At 44.2% G+C, this 21,906-nt stretch overlaps 1 protein-coding gene across 1 annotated transcript in view; it reads left to right on the top strand.

Annotated features, from left to right (window-relative positions):
- CDS2 (CDP-diacylglycerol synthase 2) overlaps positions 1–21,906 on the top strand; it is a 335,907-nt gene that overhangs the window by 193,876 nt on the left and 120,125 nt on the right. Inside the window, exons 6-7 of the mRNA XM_085636351.1 lie at positions 2,659–2,717; positions 7,898–7,980. Of these exons, the coding sequence (XP_085492477.1) occupies positions 2,659–2,717; positions 7,898–7,980 (142 nt within the window). The remainder of the gene's footprint in view (positions 1–2,658; positions 2,718–7,897; positions 7,981–21,906) is intronic.

Below are 21,906 nucleotides of genomic sequence, written 5' to 3'. Positions count from 1 at the left end.
CATCTTACACACTACCCACTTGGTGTTATATGCTCCTCAAGTAAGAATGAGGACACAGTCTTTGCTAATCTTTTCATGGAAACTGAACGTTACATGCAAGAGCAAAATTGAAGGGTGTAGTTTCCTTATCTCACATCATGCTCTTAAGACCTGGCCACCATTGCTGAGGCTGACAACACATGATTCCTTCCCCCTGATGGTACCTCAAGACTGTGGACCATTATCATGTGTACCTCAATGTTCATTTTGGTCAAAAATGCCTGGTCTTTCTTTGTTTCTTGACACATCAACATGGTTTAGTGTTTGGGCCAAGTGGTGATAAAAATGAGTGCTCAGGTATAGTCCCTGTCCAGATAATTCGAGCTTTTTTTTGTGCTGTTTAGAGTCCTTAGTGGCATGTCTAAAATAGACATTTTAGAAAAAGCTACTTGTAGTATTTTGAGTTCTTGGATAGATGGAGAGATAGTGTGCAACACGTTGATTTACAACAAACATATGCTGCTAAATCTAGTTTAAATAAACAGAATTTTGCCGAAAATTGGTAGGAGATCCACTGAACCTCCGATCAAAATTGGTAAAAGAAAAATCATAAAAACACACAGGAATTCCAGATTGGAATTAAACAAACCAATAGGACCATTAAATAAACACCGCTGTGAAGTGCCCGCAATTCCTGTGCCATTTATCTCATAGCTGGATCAAACATGAAATCACTAAAACAAACAAGGAAATTGGGAATAGAAAGTAATGGGTACTACGAGAAATGTCCACTTTGGTTGAATGCTTGAAACTGAAAACTAATTTAAATGCAAGTGTCATGAAATGCTCGCTTTAAGTGATTCAATAGGATAGCGCATTTGACCGTGAAAACTACTTTTCAACATTTCTAAATATTTTATCAGCATATTTGAGAATTTTGCAGGGTTTTATGTGGTTTTAAATTCTTAAGTATTACCTACAATAGTCGGTATTCAACTCTTCTAATGAGCTATTATTTGTATCTTATTGATTTTTTGTAAAAGTTGTTAAAAATGTTGAAATTGTTAAAAATATTTTTAGAAAATCAAGAATAAAAATCAATACTTTAACAAGTTTGATTTGTTTGTGTATTTTTCTAAACAACATTAAAAACTTATTATTTATGTGTTTTCATCATTTTTACCTTAATTAACAATGCACCAAATGTAACTTTTGTTAGTTTTGTCCGAATTTTCTTAAAATATAATGTATATCTTTGTTTCGGTGTAGTCCTCAATGTTTGACTGTGCACCCGCTCTAATAAGTGAGGTGGTACCCATCCCTACACTCTCTGCAAATGGCTTCATTTCCACCAGGAGATAAACTGCTCTTGTTTCAGAAGCGCATACTTACTTGTTGTTTTTGCAATGTCAATTGTTTTGCCACCAGGTGCGTCACAAGAAGCTTTGAGAATATGTCACATTGGTGCAGTTCAGGTCTACCTATATAATGCCTTTCATCTTCATCTACCATTTGGATAAATTTGTGCATCTTTGGTGATCTACAGGTTATAATAAGAGTACACACGGAAATCTATGTGCATTTTTACTTTTTTTATTTTAGTTTCTCTAGGTGGAGACTTTGATCTCCCATAGTGAATATATTTTTCTTACACCTTGCTCCCCCTTTGACATAAGTGTCTGTTCTCTTCTCTTTCATTTCCAGTCTTGGATAGGCACTTGCTTGAGCATTTTTCACAAGTATATTTGGATGTGTTGCGAATTATCTGGAAACTGCCACATCTATTGGTTTGTGCACGTTCTTGCATGGTCACCACCCCCTTCCCTTTCTTTGGAATGCTCACTTTCATGTGCCTGTCCATTACAATGAATGATTGCTAACACGCTTACCTCCAAACAGACTGTGAGTTATAATGTCCACTGGTACTGATTATTGTGAACTTTTACCTTTCGACCTGCAGTTTTTGATGGCCGCAAAGTGACACATACTGTGTACAAAACACTTTGTTAATTTCGGTCTACAGTGATTTTCAAGGTTATTTATGAATTAACTGAAACAAATGACTTCTCATCTGCTCATTCTGTTTAGGGGAATATTTGGCACCTTCCTTGAACCTCCACTTATTTCTCCAAAAGAAAGTGCTGGGTGTTATTCTCCACCTTACATATCCATTAAAGGCAGCTACCTTATGAGCTATCTTTATACTGTGTGAATTATTTAGAATCCAGAGCTGAATATTTCAAGGCAAAATAAAAGGGCAAAGGCGTATCAAAAAAGTAAATAACTCAGTGTTGTTTATTAGTTGTTCTCAAAGAGATGTATATCTTGCTTTTGAAGAACATTTTGAAATGTATTTGTAATGTGCCTGATTGCTATTGAAAAACAAATTTTAGTTGATACGTGATGCTCACCTCTGGTTTCTGTTGAAGCGTGTAGTCTTTTTCATTGAAGAATTGTCTGTTTTCTCTCTGGTTAGAGGTTATAGAAATGTTATTCTTGAAATGTTTGCAAGGCTTCCCTTTGAGCCAATGGCTTTCTGTGATTCAACGTTTTTGACACTACTAGTCATTCACGCTGGAAGGTGAGCCACTTAACTCCACTCAGGCTGCATTTCAGAATCTTAATGTATTTTACATTTTGGGTTTCTTAATATATATCCCTCTTTCTGCTCTTCGTCAGGTTTCTGCATGTTTGTTCTCAGTCTGGTCAAGAAGCACTATCGCCTGCAGTTCTATATGGTAAGTTTGATAGCGGTTTCTGTATTGGACTTGAAGAACACCAGTGTTTTGTACCATGTTCCCACCTAGTATTGTTTTGTTCAGCTTCTGCAGACTAAACACCCAATTTATAAACAGGCACACCAGCGAAGGCGGTTTGGGAATGCCTCAAAAGTACATCAGAGTGGGATATTATTTTGAGTCGCTGCCTTCCAGTTTCAGGGTACCACACTTGGAAAGATCCTGCAACAGAATGCTTTGGTATAGTGTGCCACTTTTTAAAGGGATTGACAGCTGTTACTCACATAGCACCGATTCTGTTACTAGCTGATTCGAAATTGAAACAAACCTTATTCAGCAAAGTAATGCCATAAAAGTACATCAGTAAAAACTGTTTCCATGCCAACAGTTTAGCCACAGGGAATTATACTAACTCACCTAACTAGGATAATTGTCCAGTGCTCCCTGTAAGGAATCTTCTCAAATTGACATTTTGCCAAGAAATTATCAATTCTTCCCCTTGTAATTAGGAAAGGTGTTTGTTAGAGGTTAAACGTTGCAGGGATAGTTTGGGCACTAACACGTTTTTTATGTCGATAGAAAGAACATTATGGAGCTCACTGCTGCTTCTGGACTTCATCCTTACTCATTGCGATCATTTCCTATGATTGTATTATACATAAAGTATGCAGTTAGTAAAAATTTGTAAATATTTCCTTAATTGTAATTTAGTTTGTAACAGAATTCATCTGCACTGGAAGCTAATAAATCAATGTGATTAAACTCTACAAGAGTGAATGCGCATAATGCATCGGCCAATTTAGTAATAACTTCTGAATGGAAATACACTTCCCAAAGGAAAAAACAATATTATTCGTTGTGTGTCCACGGAGTCAGACAAGATCGGCAGTATCAAATACCAGCTCAAGTTTTAGCAGACATGAAATAAAATCACATTTTGATATTCTCAGCTTATTTGGATTCACCTTCTTTCCTCAGGGGCATTGGAGGTTGCTCTGCATTACTTCTTCTGCACTGGGGCTGCAATATTATTTGCTCACTTCTTCTGCATCGGGTAGGTTTTGTTTCAATAAAGGGCTTGGCCCCACTTTCTAGGTGTGCAAAGATTCTCCCCCTCTTTCAGCGAATGGCAGCCTAGTGCCTGTTGATGGGTTGAGCAATTGACGCCTTCCTTTCCCTTTTGTGCTCCTGCTTACTGGGTCAGATTAGGTGCTACCGTAAAAACTATTTTGGATGAAGCTATCTTTTGATTTTCTGATGAGGCAAAGAGCACACACCTGCTTCTTGGAGAATTAGTAGTTTCCTTCTCATCCACCTTTGTGGACATACGCTTTGACCCTATTTATTTTGTGCAGAGGAAAACATGCTGCAGATCCTCTTTAACTATTGCTAGGAGGCGTCTCCCTTCAGCTGCATGTTCTCAAGGATGTTTTTCTCTTATGGAAAACCTCCTTGTCATCTCTTGTGGTGAGACTAGGGTTCAGTGTCTCCTGAATCACCTCTATGATCCATTGAAGATCCATCCAGGTATTTCACCCCAAACTTGATCTTTGACTATTTTAGAAGGGGGCAATTACAAATGTTATAAGAACTTGTCTCTACATCAATATGGAGGTTGTGTTGTAAATAACTTTATGCTTCAGCTTTGTACACTATGCTGAACTTCGAATAGGTTGTTTATTAAATGTTGGCACTCCTTGTAGCGCCTCTTAGATAGTCTTTTGTATTTCTCTGTTGTTGAAATCAGAGAGCCTTTCTTCCCGTAAACATCTGTGCCTCCCATTAGGAGCTGAGACATTTTTATGTTGCATGTAGCTTTGTTAGTTGGCATACAAGGCAACTGTATTTTCATTTTCTTTAATTGCTTCCTGAAGTGTAGGGGTTGTCTGAAGTTATTTTGTTGCATAGATGTGATCATTTCGATTCCTGATTTGAGACTCCCTAACTAGGAGGCCTGCACTCACATCCCAGCTTAACAGTGTGACCAAAATGCTTGGTCTCAAGCAAGTCATTTTGCCTCACCGTGTCTCATTTTAGTTTAGGGTGCTTTGTAATGCATATGTGGTTCAATCCTGTATATATTGCTTCAGGTTTAATCATGCTGTTGACCATCCATATATTACATTACAATAATGTAATTGTCTTTGTTTTATTCATGGTGCTGTTTAAAGGCATTCCTTGTGTCATTTTAATAACTGACAGTGCAGTAGTCGTATGTATTAATTTAAGATGTCAAAAACGTTTTCAAATCTTAAACACCTGCCATCTGCTGTACAATCAATCAATCAGGGAATTGTAAGCACTCTACTCACCCGTGAGGGTCTCAAGGCGATGGGGGCGGGGGAGGTTCTCAGCTCCGTTCAGCCGAAGAGCCAGGTCTTGAGACTCTTCAGGGAGGTGGCGCATCTGATGTCTACCGTTAGCTCGTTCCACTACTAATAAGATGGGGCAAGGGGGGTCTTCCGATAGCTCGCTTTGTACTTCGGTCCTTAGGGACAAGGAGACTTCTGATTTGCTCTGGCATTCCCCTCCGTGTACATTTTGGGGGTTGCCCACCTCTAACACGGGCTTATTCTGTGGCTTCCATTCGCTCTCAGTGGGACTTCTTTGGAAATCTGTTTTTGATTCAAGGTGGCATTCAGGTCTTGCCATCTCTGTTTTGTTTCTGACTTTACCTTACTTCACACATATTGAGATTGGACTAAGCTACGAGGAAGAAATTGTCGCTCTGCTGTCAATTGACACCATCCGTACTTTTTGTCCAAAAGGTCCCACCATTCACAAGTCTGCCATGAAATAAGCATTTTTTTGAGGAACTAGCATATCGTATGAGATGCCTGAATGGGGCCTTGTAACTGCATATTGAACATATTGGTTGTGGACATTTGTCCCTGAAGTGATGACTAGAAGGGGTTCTTCTGCTCTCCGGAGTGCCTTGACCTCTGTGCATTGAGACGTGCCTTGCATGCTTAAGGGCATCAAGAGGAAAGTGTGGATGAAACCGAGGTTCAGGGACCCAACCACACATGTCCAATGTGGTGTCTTAGATAGAGCTGGGGTGGGGGAGAGGAATAAGGTATGACACCATCTCACATCTGATCATACAGTGCCCCCTAGTTCAAAGTTCTTGCAGAATCTGCACCCTCTTTACGAAGTAATGTGGGCCAGTTCTGGAAATGGGTCTGCGGCACAGTTTGAGAAAGGAATGGAAGGAAGAATGTACACAGAGGGCAATAGCTCATGCTGCAGAAGCTGAAACTAGACATTTCAAAACCATTGACCGCATTGCAAAGATGATTTACTTCAACTGCATCGAGTACTGAGGTTGCAGCTAAAGGCACCCAAGAGTTGCTTGGATGGCAGTGCAGTCCCTGAGACCTGCTGTGCCTAAAAAGAGTTTACTGAACTGTGGAGACCCTACAAGAGCTGGTGCACACCCACAATAGAATGGATGTACTTCTATACAAAAGGGGAGAAAGGCTTGAGTGTTACCAAAGAGGCTACTACCTCTAGCAGGTACATGACAACAATGCCCTCAAATCTCCTTTCTTCTAAATAATCCAATGGAGATGTGAAGCAAAATTCCCAAGGAGAGGGAGAAAATCAGATGTTTTATTTCTAAGAGGGGTACCATTAGTTAGCAACAAAAACAATGAGCCAAGCAGACTCCTCATTTGTATCCCAGGGAGACTACTCTCCACAGGAATAATGGCTACGCTGCAACAGATTGATAAAAAAAACTTCAGGCAAACCTCAAAATTTGACAGGCTGCAAGATTTGGTGAGGTCTCTAAACTGTGACACAGATTGAGAAGTTAATCCAGTCTGGCTGTAACTGAAGTGCAGGAAGACATTAAAAAAATGTTAGAATGCCTGATAGCAATGTTAACACCAAGTGACAATGATGGGAGAATGAAACTTGTGGAAAGACCTCGAGAGCTAAAAATCTTTGGATGTTGGGAGTCCTTGAGGAAGAAGGGGATCTGATCAAAGGGACTGTGTGCATTGGATGTTGGAAGAGCTTGAAATTATTTAAGAATTAGTTGTCGATGGCATAAGGCGTTATTTCCTCTTGAAGTACCCAAAGCAGAACCCATTGATGTGAAGAGCAGGTCTTACAATTATTTTTGCGTATCAAGAGAAAAGAGGTGAAAGTCCATATATGATAGAGGGAAAATCCTGATAAGGGGGACCCCAGTCTACTTTTTCCGGGATACCTTTCAAGCTGTGGATTGATTGAAAAAGGAGAGGCCACCACTCACACAGGATTTTGCACACCTGCACTTCCCCACAAGGCTGCTAATAACGTGAGAGGTGAAAGGTACACCTTCTTGAGTTATAAATGATGGACAGAAGTGTTAACTGTCCATGTTAGAGAGGGCGACTTCCTCTTATGTGATAATAGAGGTGCCCTGGCATATTAGAGGTAACTGAGAGCCTATCTGTAACGAGACTGGAAAATCAGAAGCACATAAATCTCCACTATTGTGGGTTATGGTGTGCAGGTCCCACCCTCCATCTCCTCCAATCCAACCACATCTCCTCCTTCTTCTCTCTGCCCATCCCTTCTTCCTCGCAAAATAGAGCTAGCCCTTCCTTTCTCTCTCCTTGTGTAGTCTTTCTCACTTGTTTCCATACCAGATCTCGAAACCTGCCAACACATGGGAACACAAGTTCAAGCACCCTCTCTCTCTTGACTCACAACCCACCCCTCCCATCTAATCACTGGTGCACCCTTCAAGAATGGATGTCATGATATATTATTCCGTCTTGAAAGGAGAGAACCTTTTTGTGCACTTAGTAGAACTGTCCCCCTCTACACCAGCTGGCAGTGTGCACCTCTAAAGAATTCGTACATTTTTCTGGAGTATATTTTTTAAAAGAAAGTATTGACATTTTCCCTTTTTGGAATGATTGAATGATTTTGTTGGCAAATTATGTTTGAATAAGAACAAAAGAAAAATAATTATCTAGACCTAGCTGTATAATGATGGCACTACAGTTGAGTCAACCTTTAATTTAGCCTCATCGCAGCAAATTTTCTGATAAAGTTGCATATTGAAGTAATTTGATCTTTAGGAACAGCCTTTTTGGGTTCATGTTGCTGTTTTGCTGCAAATATTATTTTGAGTGTGTTGTTTTTCCTCACGCTAACTCGAGCATTTTTGTCTTTTTCTATAGTTTGGCTGGACTCATGTGACTCTACTGATTGTCGTCACTCAGTCTCACCTTATTATTCACAACCTATTTGAAGGCATGATCTGGTAAGTTGAATATTGCTTTACAGATCATGTGTTCCCAGTTACTTCCAATGTTGTAAAGGCCAGGGAACAGGGGGAAGAAAACAACCAAACCCAACTACCAAAGTAGAGTTCCATCCAGACCTATATTTCTTTAACTAACAGCTTATTGAAGCTCAAATACGGGGAATAATAAACTTTGTACTCCACACAGAATAATTGCTTATTTTTTCTTCTTTTATTTAATTCTCTATCCTTTTTATTAAATAGAAAAAAACTTCGCGTATTACAATCACAGTATCATATTTCAAATAATTCTATACAATACGTGTACGTGATTTCAACATTTTAAAAGTCACATTAATGACATAGTAATAGTTTGAATCTACCATTCCTCACATCCAGTCATACCTCTCTCAACTCACCACTCATGTCTCTTCCACTGAATACATTCATTCTCTCCACCCCAGAACAACACTGCATGCACAGATGGAAACTGGGTGATAAAATCAACCCTCAGTTGTTGTGCTGATCACTGGGGTGCCACACTCTATCACTGGCCGACGTACGTTTCAATGGTGATATACTTTTTCAACCATCTTTTCAGGACCTGTTATTTATTACTTTAGAACGGGTGGAAAGAGGGGGAAGAAAGTTCTGCAATTATAAAGGAGAAAAAAGGTCAACATTATCTGTTTTTTTTTTAACACCCCAGAAGATTTTTAAAATTTCTCCTATATATACTATCATATCAAGCGAATGTGACACTTCATAACATTTATCTTAAATGCGGCTATTGACTCCTAAGCGCTACTTAGAGAGGAGCTTAGCCAGGTAAAAAAGAAAAAGTATAGACACAAATTTGACAAGAAAGAAAAAAGAAATTTAGTTCAAAGATATAAACAAAAGACAGTGAGTCTTGATTGCTAACTTTACCCCTGTTGTTACCGATTTTGTCACAATACCTTGTGGGTGTATGTAGCATACAGCCTTCATGGAGTTAACATTTATACAAATAGTATTTGTGAGCAGAGTGCCCACAGTGCTATTCCACCCAACATTAACTACTGGCTTTATAAATTAGAAAGCAAGTGGCTAGTTACCTGTCTCTAATATCCATAGCGTATTTTGCAACTTGTCTTGTATGCTTCGACGGAAGTATTTCCTAAGTGCCTACCCCGGACCTTGCTTCTCTATGTGCCGGTGTTTCAATTACCTGTAAAAAATAAATGGTGCACAGCCATGCCATCAACAATTATACACTCCCACTGCTTGAACTCTAAAAACATTGCTCACATTCCCTATGTATGTTACTATTCTTTTGGCTTACCTTATCTTACAATGTCTCACATTGTAAGTGAAGTACTGATTTCTTGGGACTCCACGAGCAATTCTGGGATATGTTAACCTTCTCAACCCAGTGCCGGGTGCGTCCTCTCTCCAATAGTCTAAATTTTATAGAGGGACAATACATGGTGTCAGACCTGCCAGTATGCTGATAATCACTATAGTTATAGGTCAAAGGAGGTTTATTAAGACATGACTTGCTGATGGTTTTACAATATCACATACCTTCTTGTTAGTTTATCCGCCTTCCTATGGTTAGTGTTATTCTACCGCTGGCCAGGCAGCATCTTTTCTGTTCTTGTAATTAGCGATTTTTCATGCTGAAAGTTACCTCTTCTTGTAGATGGCGTCTTGTTTGGGACCCACAATGCATTCTGCGAGTGAAAACACACGTAGTCTATTTTACAATGTGCACGGTGTTTAGCAATGAGTTCTCCCATAGGGCTCCCCTTAAAATGTAATTATGGCTCTGAGTGGATGCCGTTATGCGGGTCATAAATCCGTATTCCTATCGAACCATCTATTTTCCTTGCTCCCATTTGAAGATTAACTATATACTCTTTAGAATTCAAAAGAGGGTATCTGTCTACCATGTTACTCCCTCCAGAGGGGCCTGCTCGTCCGAGTCGGGCGCCTCCCCGCAATTATGTTTATGAAAAGACACCTATTGCCCTGGCTGCCCTTCAAAAGAAATAAGCTTTATCCTCGTACGGTTGGGGAAAGATATCTGTTACGGAGTGTGGTCCTCTCTAGAGGTTCCTGCTCGTCCTAATCGAGCGCCTCCCAGCAATTGTGTATGGGTCTCCAACCGTTATGCCTTGGGGTTGTAAACATAGCCTTGCTGCTTTTGTTTCTGTCCGTTTGGAATCGCCTGCTGCCAGCCTACTTCTTGCGGAACCCGCTCCGCGGGTCCCGCTGCGTGAGGAGTGTTGACCGCAGCGCCTTGAAGGGGACACCGAGGGAAGTACTTGCACGGGGCTGCGAGCGAGTGCGTGAGCTCCTTGGGACTGCATTTCCCAGGAGCACCCGCCAGCCCTGATCAGCTACACCTGGGCCGCTCTCCCCGACCCCTCCTACCCTTCCACCGAGCCCTTATCATCTGCTCTCGCTGAGACGGCGAGTGGGACGCCTTGCTGCTTTTGTTTCTGTCCGTTTGGAATCGCCTGCTGCCAGCCTACTTCTTGCGGAACCCGCTCCGCGGGTCCCGCTGCGTGAGGAGTGTTGACCGCAGCGCCTTGAAGGGGACACCGAGGGAAGTACTTGCACGGGGCTGCGAGCGAGTGCGTGAGCTCCTTGGGACTGCATTTCCCAGGAGCACCCGCCAGCCCTGATCAGCTACACCTGGGCCGCTCTCCCCGACCCCTCCTACCCTTCCACCGAGCCCTTATCATCTGCTCTCGCTGAGACGGCGAGTGGGACGCCTTGCTGCTTTTGTTTCTGTCCCTTTGGAATCGCCTGCTGCCAGCCTACTTCTTGCGGAACCCGCTCCGCGGGTCCCGCTGCGTGAGGAGTGTTGACCGCAGCGCCTTGAAGGGGACACCGAGGGAAGTACTTGCACGGGGCTGCGAGCGAGTGCGTGAGCTCCTTGGGACTGCATTTCCCAGGAGCACCCGCCAGCCCTGATCAGCTACACCTGGGCCGCTCTCCCCGACCCCTCCTACCCTTCCACCGAGCCCTTATCATCTGCTCTCGCTGAGACGGCGAGTGGGACGCCTTGCTGCTTTTGTTTCTGTCCGTTTGGAATCGCCTGCTGCCAGCCTACTTCTTGCGGAACCCGCTCCGCGGGTCCCGCTGCGTGAGGAGTGTTGACCGCAGCGCCTTGAAGGGGACACCGAGGGAAGTACTTGCACGGGGCTGCGAGCGAGTGCGTGAGCTCCTTGGGACTGCATTTCCCAGGAGCACCCGCCAGCCCTGATCAGCTACACCTGGGCCGCTCTCCCCGACCCCTCCTACCCTTCCACCGAGCCCTTATCATCTGCTCTCGCTGAGACGGCGAGTGGGACGCCTTGCTGCTTTTGTTTCTGTCCGTTTGGAATCGCCTGCTGCCAGCCTACTTCTTGCGGAACCCGCTCCGCGGGTCCCGCTGCGTGAAGAGTGTTGACCGCAGCGCCTTGAAGGGGACACCGAGGGAAGTACTTGCACGGGGCTGCGAGCGAGTGCGTGAGCTCCTTGGGACTGCATTTCCCAGGAGCACCCGCCAGCCCTGATCAGCTACACCTGGGCCGCTCTCCCCGACCCCTCCTACCCTTCCACCGAGCCCTTATCATCTGCTCTCGCTGAGACGGCGAGTGGGACGCCTTGCTGCTTTTGTTTCTGTCCGTTTGGAATCGCCTGCTGCCAGCCTACTTCTTGCGGAACCCGCTCCGCGGGTCCCGCTGCGTGAAGAGTGTTGACCGCAGCGCCTTGAAGGGGACACCGAGGGAAGTACTTGCACGGGGCTGCGAGCGAGTGCGTGAGCTCCTTGGGACTGCATTTCCCAGGAGCACCCGCCAGCCCTGATCAGCTACACCTGGGCCGCTCTCCCCGACCCCTCCTACCCTTCCACCGAGCCCTTATCATCTGCTCTCGCTGAGACGGCGAGTGGGACGCCTTGCTGCTTTTGTTTCTGTCCGTTTGGAATCGCCTGCTGCCAGCCTACTTCTTGCGGAACCCGCTCCGCGGGTCCCGCTGCGTGAAGAGTGTTGACCGCAGCGCCTTGAAGGGGACACCGAGGGAAGTACTTGCACGGGGCTGCGAGCGAGTGCGTGAGCTCCTTGGGACTGCATTTCCCAGGAGCACCCGCCAGCCCTGATCAGCTACACCTGGGCCGCTCTCCCCGACCCCTCCTACCCTTCCACCGAGCCCTTATCATCTGCTCTCGCTGAGACGGCGAGTGGGACGCCTTGCTGCTTTTGTTTCTGTCCGTTTGGAATCGCCTGCTGCCAGCCTACTTCTTGCGGAACCCGCTCCGCGGGTCCCGCTGCGTGAAGAGTGTTGACCGCAGCGCCTTGAAGGGGACACCGAGGGAAGTACTTGCACGGGGCTGCGAGCGAGTGCGTGAGCTCCTTGGGACTGCATTTCCCAGGAGCACCCGCCAGCCCTGATCAGCTACACCTGGGCCGCTCTCCCCGACCCCTCCTACCCCTTCCACCTATTGTGTTCATACTCCTTATTAAGCCACAAGTACTCCCGCAGCGCGGGAGAGCGCGCGGGAGAAGCCCGGGACAAGGGCGGGACCGTCTGTGGCCGTCCGGGGCCGAAGGAGGCCGGGCTGGGCCACCCCCCTTACCAGTGACATATAGTATCACCTCCAGTAAGTGGCTTAGAAAAGTTGGATTTGTTTAGTGCTTAACATGGCAACGTCTACATCAACAAACTCCGTAAATAGCCATCAAATAACTCCTCCTGTAGAGTCTGGTCCACTGGCAATTGGCCCCTTAGATACATTTTTCTTTAATCGTTCACTGGTAATAGACAAAGAGTTGACCTTGGCAGAGAAGCGCGCAGAGCGTAGGCTGTCAATCGAAATACTTAAGAATTCAACGGATAAGTTTTCAAATCTAGCTTACCCCACCTTGGTAACTCCTCTGTCATCAGTGAACCTGCCAGTTGTAAACGACCATTTTGAGGTCCAGGCCCAAAAACCAAACAAGGATGTTGTGATAGAACTAAATAATCCTTGTGGCGGCAAAATCCTACCAGCACCGCTCACTGATTCTGGCGCCCAGGTTACATTGGCCCAACCCAAAATCGGGTCCAAACGGAAACGACCAGCATCTGTAAGAAAATGTAAAAGGGTGGTCAAACCCCCTCAAAAACTCAGGAAGTTACATAAACTCGTGAACACAGGAGAGGTAGCTACTAACAAAACTCAAAGCACAGAAAGTGTTACACCTACTAATCTTGTCTCCTTGAACAGCCAGGACGGAGATGACAATCCTTGTACCGACTCCACTGTACCATGTAAAGATAAGGAGCAATCACTTGTAATTGTTCTCCCTGAACTGGAAATATTGTTTAGATCACTACTCACCCCCATTGAGGATAGAATTGCAAAGCTTGTAGATAGGCTAAACCATTTTGAACAGACTACCTTAGACAATTTTTATTCCACAAAACCACTGATTAAAGCGAATAGGGTGGAAGTAAGCACAAACTCTCAGGCCCTAAACAACCCTGTTATTCAGGATAAGGGAAGAAATCCCCGAAATAGCTCTCCTTTACCTCCCAAACTGAGCAAACCTACAGTTAAAGCCATTACAAAATCCTCAGACAGAACAGAGAGAGCAAACGTTGGCCCTGATTTACCTCAGTCGACCATAATACACCCTACACAGCCCACAATCCCCCCGACACAAAATCCACCAATCGCAACGAGTGCTGAGGCTACAGTGCGTCACCAAGCGGGAATAGTACCAACAAACGCAAACGTAACTAATAGCACGCAGAAAGCTCAGAATATTCCGGTGGGAGGGAATAGGGCTAACACAGGTTTGTTGGTAGGTAAAACTTCAGTACCGTCCCAAATAAATAACAAACAGGCGCTGAAGCCTGTCCCCCAATATGTCCCCCAAGTTCCCAAATCTATCCCACCGCCCGTGGCAAAACAACCCTACAGAAAACCACCAATTAATCTCACCCCAGACTCCTTTCCCTATGTAGCAGTTCTTATAAACGTCCCACCATTACCCCCAGGACAGAGAGAAACTTTCCAGATGCTCAAAAACAAGATCATGCACTGGCTAAAGGAAAACCGTCCTCTGCCTGGTGACATCGACGGGCTAATCATAGGGGTAAGGAGAATAGATTGGATGGGATATACATCGAAAACCTTGGGTGGGGATTGCATAGTGGTCAATTTCCAAGACCCAAGGGTGGCGGGATGGATAACAAGGCAGGGATGGGGAACAAATAAGGGAGGTATCGGAATTGTAGACCTTACCTTTTTTTACCCCCGACCGACTAGTGTAACGACTAGTTTACTAATGAACCCCTTATTCCCCCTACTGTATCATGGCTAGTCAATCCCTTACCACCTCCTCCTGTAGGTCATAATCATACCACTTACACATATTACAACCCTCATGTAGGATGGCAGGAGCCGGGATGGGGATATTGACAAACCAGTACTGACAGTTTAGGAGGGAACACTAACGAGCCAGAAGGGCAATGTGATGTTCATGGTAATACAACTGTTACAAACTCATTGGTCAATTACATCGAGACGGGGGGTTTGGTCGAAGAAGGTGGTTTTAGACTGGGAACCCTAAATACAAATGCCAAGATAACATACCCAGCCAATACGACAGTGGATCCGACAGATGACCAAGAAAGGCAGACTAATTCTACTGAAAGCCCTATGTTAGCCCAAGTATTTCCATTGACAAACACCCGAGATGGGCTAGATGCTAGCATTGGTACGCTTTTATCTTGGAATGTCGCTGGGCTGGCAAGTAAATTGGATTCCCAATCCTGGGTGGATTTTATAAGTGGGTATGACATCTGTTGCTTCCAAGAAACCTGGGCTTGTGATCCCCTTTTCTGTCTTGGTTATTTGAACTATTGTATACCAGCGTCAAAAGGGGGAAGAGGGCGGCCCAAGGGAGGCTTAACTGTTTGGGTTAGACAGGACCTGCAGGTCAACATCAAAATGTTGGACCTGGGAAATTGTGATTTGCAATTATTAAGAATCTCCGTAGCAAAGGGTCAACTAATAGATTTGTACAATGTCTACGTGAGAGGTAGCAACGTAACCAATTTACCCACCATTGAGCTGTTGTCTACTGCCATTGAGACCAAGTCCCAGGAAAGTGTAACGATAACTGTAGGGGACCTCAACAGGACTTTTGAACCTCTGGACTGTACAAATGACCTCTTGGAGAGCGAAGAGGACAATCTCTGGGGAGTACCACCTCTATGCCTAAAACCTGTAAGGAGATGGACAAAAGAGATCTTATCACTGAATGGAATTTGTATGGAACATGGCTTAAGAGCACTGAACGGGAGGACACCTGGGGACAAGGAGGGCAGCTACACTTTTGACAATGGCATCAACAGGAGTCGAATCGATTACATTCTGTGCAGTCTCCAACTGTGGAAAGGGGTTGTTGACATGACAGTTAGGCCCCGGGTTGAAAGTGACCACAACCCCCTCTGTGTGACTCATAGGTGGTGGAATACTGGTGCGGGTAACCCTCTAGTGATATACGATGAAACCCCTGTCATGAGTAATGATGAACGCAGGTTAAAATGGCCCAAGGTACTGGCAAACGAGGCCACTATGACTTACATCAATAATGCTGTTGATTGTGCAATTACCGCGATGGAAACAGCGGTTCCAGTGGTTCCAGGGGATAGTGGAATCACCGAAATGCACAATAAGTTATTCTCCCTCCTGAGACCATGCTTCTTCATTAAAAAAAGGAAAGGGAAGAAATCTAAAGAAGTGGGAAGGTGGTTTGATAGCCATTGTAGATCAGCACGATTAGCCCTGGGACAAGCCATAAGGAATAGGGACCGCGCCGCTGTGACAAAGAATAGGGAACTGTACAAGATGGCCATCTATCGTGCAAAAAAGAATTGGGATGAAGGCCACTGGGCCGAACTAAAAGAGGCCTCTGATAGTAAAGACTCCAGGGCATTCTGGAAAATCATCAAGTGGGGTAGTGGAGCCGGTCCTGCGAAGCCAGACAACAATGTAGCAGAGGAAGCTTGGGTTGATTACTTCAGACCTCAGTACGCGGAAGTTAACCATCCTGTGGCAGCTGATAGTATAACACCGGTTTATGCAACCGACGATTTGTTCTCCCTTAGAGAAGTGGAAATTGCCATTGGTTCCGCGAAATGTGGGAGGGCGCCAGGTCCAGATGGCATTCCACCTGATATTTTTAAACACGATATGACCAGATGGGCGAGATATACCCTCCTTGTAGCGAATGCCCTAGCCAAGGGGGAAGTGGTCCCAGACCTCTGGAAAGGCGCAACCATTATCCCCATCCACAAGAAGGAAGATCGTTCACTGCCTGCAAACTATAGGCCCATAAGCTTAATAGCCACCATACAGAAAGTAGTCGGGAGAATGGTAACAAACCAGCTTATGGACTGGGTTGAAGACAACAACGCCCTTTCTCCATACCAAGCGGGATTCAGGCGAGCAACCAGTACCATCGATCAGGTCTTCCGCTTTACCATATTAAGGTGGAAGACCGTTGTACTGGGAAGGGGCTGCCTGTACGTCGCGTTCGTCGACCTGCGGACGGCGTTCGACCTAGTCCCCCGGTTTAAGTTATGGTTGGTTTTGCAAACGTTGGGGATCCCTGCTGATCTGCTAACAATAATTATGCGACTGCACGAATCCAACTTCGCTAGAGTCCAGTGGGGTGGAAGTGGAGAGACAACAGAGGATTTCCCAGTGGAAAGGGGTGTTCGACAGGGCTGTTCCATGGCCCCTTTACTTTTCTCGTTATTTATTAACGGAATCGTTGAGAGGATGCTGAAGGCTAGTGTTGATGCCCCATCGTTAGCGGACACCAGGGTTCCGATCCTGATGTTCGCTGACGACACTCTTATCTTGTCTAAGACCCCCATGGGGCTGCAACGTGCATTAAGCATTTTTGATGCTTTTTGCACTGAGCATGGGCTAGAGGTAAATGTGGGAAAAACAAAACTAATGGCTTTTTCCCCCGGACGCAGGAACTACCCCAAGGTAACCTTAAACAGCAGTAGGTTAGACATTGTCAAAGAATTTACGTACCTGGGTGTACAGATCGCAGAGGGCATTGGCTGGACGCATCATGTAGATAAAGTGGTCTTAAAGCACCAGCAGCTTTCTGGTGCTTTAAGGGGGGAACACCGCAAATCCAAAACAAAACCCATAAAACCCGCATTAATAGTGTATGACGCGAAGGTTTTGGGTGCCACATTATATGGCGCGGAGCTATGGGCCTGGGATGGTTTAGCGGCTCTTCAGACTTCAGAGAACAAGTTTATGCGAGGGATTACAAGACTCCCACAGAGTACCCCCTTAACCCCACTGTTTTTGGAGTTAGGTAGACGCACCATTGTAGATAGAGCCCGATTGCGCCCAGTCCTTTACTGGAGACGTCTCTGGACGACTCCAGAAATAAGACAATATGCGGAGGGTTTTCAATGGATTATCAAGGAAGATACCTTCCATAAGATAAAATGGCTAAAACATCTGAAGTCCATGTTAGTAAACTTAGGGTTTTCAAATCTTTGGAATAACCCTGAGGGAGAGATCTTCCCTAGCAAAGAAGCCCTTAAAGAACAATACTGGGATTGGGTTGGCGGTAAGATGCTGAATGACACCAGGGCCGACTCTATGACTGGTCGCTTCCTGGAGATAAAATTTTTTCCTGCCCTGGAAAATTATTGGGACAACATCACGGTACCAATGGATAGGAAACTTGTATTTCAGCTAAGATCAGGATCTATCCCCCTCAAGAAACTGACATCTGGCTGGCACAGACCCACCAATAACTTATGTCCAGCATGCGAAAATGCCGAGGAGAGCATAGGCCATTTTCTTTTCGTATGCCACGCTTATGTGAATCCGAGGAGAAAATGGCTCTCGCCGGTATGCAAAAACTTGGGGACACGAGACAGCACAGTGGCTCTAAGAATCCTACGTACTACAACTCAGGATTCGATAGTCATAGGGGTAGCTAAATACCTGGGTTGGGCATGGGCAATTAGAAGACGGTCCCTGGGGGGAAGCAGGTAACAAGGTATTCCTCTCAACAATGATTAATGTAATACTATTTGTAAATATGGTTTTTATATGCAAATGTTGTATGAGCTGTACTCTATGTTTAATGAATTTTTAATCCGTAATAATGTATTATTGTATAACTGTGTTGATTTTATGTGCTTTTATGAGAATTGTCTCGAATAAAGCTTATACAATAGTAATAGCAATAGTAAACATAGCAAATAACACCATTTCTTACCTCTCGTGTGGCTGTATCTCGTCTTGCTTTACTTCTTTCCATTGGCATCAAGCAATGTTTGTGTAGAGTTCTTTCAGTAGTGGAATGTAGGACTTGTTGCTAGGTTAGAATGTTGATCTTTGAAGGGAGAGTTAGTGCTGTAAAGCTGGAAGAGTAAGTTGGAGGTGCATGTTCTACTTGCTACAAATGAAGATCATCACTTATCCTGTGTTGGAGTGGATCTTTACATTGGCGACGATGGACTAAATCTGCGCAGGGGGCAGACAGCAAGTACCTCCACCCCTGGATTAATCAAATTTCAAACGGAAGAAGAACCCACTGCTTCAAGAGCTGTGTTTCCTTGAATATGTTATCAAGATACTAAGTTCGGGTATGTACTTTGTATCTTGTTTGAATTCAAGCTTACTTCATACTTCTACGACGTTTCCAGCATTCAAAGATCTGTCGCTTTATCAATTGAACCCGCACTTACTTAACAGTGACTATCTATATATATACTGCCTCGTGTGGAAGAGGAAAAATAATTCTTGCTTCAAATGTGGGTGCAACACAAGGTGAATTGGACCCGTTTCCACTCGTGCACATTGTGGTTCCTGATTCGTTTGTGTGTGCAACGCAGCGTGAACTAAACTTGTGTTACGTTTGCTGATATTGGAGTGCTGTTCCTACACTACTGGTTGCCTAGAATGGAAATTTACTCCTCTGTGCATGCAACGTGGAAGAATTGAACTTGGCCACACTTGTTAGTTAGTTAGCTTGGGGCACGAATCGTAATGCCGTGTGCCTGCAGCGCATGAAGTTAACGGCACTTGCTAAGCAATCAAGATTACGTGCACACTTTCATCTCCGCCTAGTGTGTGTGTACAGCACGGGAAATTTAAATGAACTTCTTGTTTTGTGCGGTGTGGATTTCCAACTACCGTGTCAAGAGCATTGATAAATTGGAAACAACTGACTTCCACTAACCGTTCGTAAATCACCTCTCACCGCGACATCTTTTGATTCTTCACCCGCGTTCCTGTCTGTTTGCAAGATCCATGCGTGCGGAAGAACGTAAGGAAGGTTCTTGTTTCCTGGTTTTCTGTGCCCAACCTCCCTTAAAAAACGACGCACATCACGCACAACACGTACGGAGGCCATTTTAGAAGGTTGGGAAACTGTCCAACCATTTTACTTCCTGAAACCAGTTTAGTGACTTCTTTCGTCGTGTTCTTCACTCCACAGAAAAAAAGGCTCATCGAAATTCTTCAGCTACAGAACTGTCAAGCTATATAGACAGTAATTCATTGTTCTAACAGTTATTTATATTTATTAATTATTTCTTCCACAGGTAAGAGTTGGTTGTACTGTGTCTTACAAATCTGTTAGGGTTACTCACATCCTATCGTTCATGGCAGACCAAGGGTTAGCAGCTCCTCCTTCCTTTCTTCCCACTCCTGGGGATCCTCCCATTCTTTGGAAAGAATGGAAAAAATTGTTTCTAACATATATTCTGGCAACTGGTGCAGACAAGTATGGCCCAGTACGCAAGCAAGCCATTTTGCTTCATCACCTAGGTGTAGAAGGGTGGCGTTTGTATGAGGATCTGCCGGAGATTTCCCTAGGGATGGGTGATGGACAACCTACTAATGTTTATGAAATGAGCATGCAGATGCTAGAAGTGAGGTTTGTCGCTAAAATTAATGTTGTGCTAGAAAGACACAAATTTTTTTGTCGTACACAAAAACCAGATGAGGACATAGCAACTTATGTGGGTGCTCTGAGGGGACTTTCCCTAACTTGTCGCTTCGAAAGATTGGCAGATTCACTTATACGTGACCAAATTGTAAGATGTACAAATAATAAAAGGGTACGCGAAAAACTCCTTATCAAAGATTGCACGTTAGAAGAAGCGATACAAATAGCGAAGGGGCTTGAGCATACAGATCTTTGGATAAGAGAGATGGAGAAGTGTAGTAGCTCGGTAGTACCAAAGGAAGTAATACCAAAAGATGTAATTTCTAAGGGATCAGAGATACATGCGTGTGTTGATGAAACTAAAACTGTGAAAAGTTTAGGGAAAACAGAATCTAGTCCTACAAGTAAACCTGACCCTTTCCGTGCAAATAAGGTAATACCTGTGACCCCACGTCCAAGAAATATGATGCCAGCGACCTTTACACGTAATTTTAAATGTTATCGATGTGGTGCTCCTGGCCATATAGCTTCAAGCACCAAGTGCATGGCCAGAAATACTATTTGTAGAGCGTGTGGAAAAAGGGGACATTTTGCTAAGGTATGCAATGCCAAAACCCAATATGTACAAGAGATTGACGATACCTGTGAAAGCGTTCAGGAGCTAATGCTGTGTGTGGATGGCTTATCTCTTCCTAATGAGGGAAGTTGTAATGTCGTCAATGATGTTGAGATTCCCTTTGGAAAGCACTGATAAATTGGAAAAGCCTCACTCTATTATTGGCTTAGACATGAACGATGTGAAAATGTTGATTGACTCAGGAAGCCTATATACACTGTTGTCCAAAGATATGTATCTTGAAGTGTGGGGAGAAAAGAGTAGAGTAGAAGACTGGAATATTCCCGACATTAAAGCTGTAGGTTATGGGGGTAGGACAATAGAGATTTTGGGCTTCAAGTGGATGTTAATAAGTTTTGCAAAAGAAAAAATGTATGGGCGAGTATACTTAACGAAACAAGGTTCTAATTTGCTTGGTTGGCGTCATCAAAAGGATCTGGGGATAATGTTAAATCCAAATGCTAGTGAACCAGTTAAATCCACCTTTGTTCACAACGTTGATATTATGAAATGAATGTAATGGAAAGATTCTCCAATGTCTTCACTGACAAGTTAGGAAAACTAGTGAATTTTTCTCACAAGATCATTTTAAAGAAAAACGCCATACCGATTGTTCATAAAGTAAGGAATGTTCCTCACTTGATGAGAGGTCCCCTCCAAGATGAATTGAACAAGTTGTTAGATCAAGGGATTATTGAACCCATTGAAGCTTCGGAATGGTTGGCGCCCATTGTGGTCGCCCCCAAGGATGGGAACAAAATTCGTTTGTGTGTGGACTTGCGCGATTTGAATCGTAATATATGGGTAGATAGACAACCGCTACCTAACATTTCTGAGATGTTAACTGCCATGGGAGGTGGGGCTCTCTTCAGTGTGATAGATATGTCATCAGCTTACCACCAAATTGATCTTTGCGAGGAATCAAGGCATCTCACTTCATTTGTAACACCGTTGGGGGCCTTTCGTTATTGCAGGATGCCATTTGGTTTGGCATCTGCTTCAGCGGTGTTCCAAAGGGTTATGCAGCAAGTGTTTTCTGGGTTAGACAATGTTTTGTTCTTTCAAGACGACGTGCTGGTCGTAGGGAAAAGTGATGAGCATCATGACAAGGTGATGGATGAAGTTTTGAAACGAATGGAAAAACATGGGCTTACAATTAAGAAGGAAAAATGTCAACTAAGGAAGAATTCTGTAACATATTTAGGTCATGAGATATCCAAAGCAGGGATCCGGCCGAAGAAAAGTATTGTGTTAGCCATTAGTGATGCCCCCATTCCACTTAATAAGGAACAATTGAAATCCTTCCTGGGACTGGCAGAATACTGCTCCAAGTTTGTGAACGGATTCACAGAGATAGTAGAA

This window comes from Triturus cristatus, chromosome 11 (genome assembly GCF_964204655.1).
Source record: "Triturus cristatus chromosome 11, aTriCri1.1, whole genome shotgun sequence".
In the NCBI taxonomy this organism is placed as follows: Eukaryota; Metazoa; Chordata; class Amphibia; order Caudata; family Salamandridae; genus Triturus; species Triturus cristatus.
Note: the sequence above shows the minus strand (reverse complement) of the source record. Positions and strands in the feature narration are given on the sequence as shown.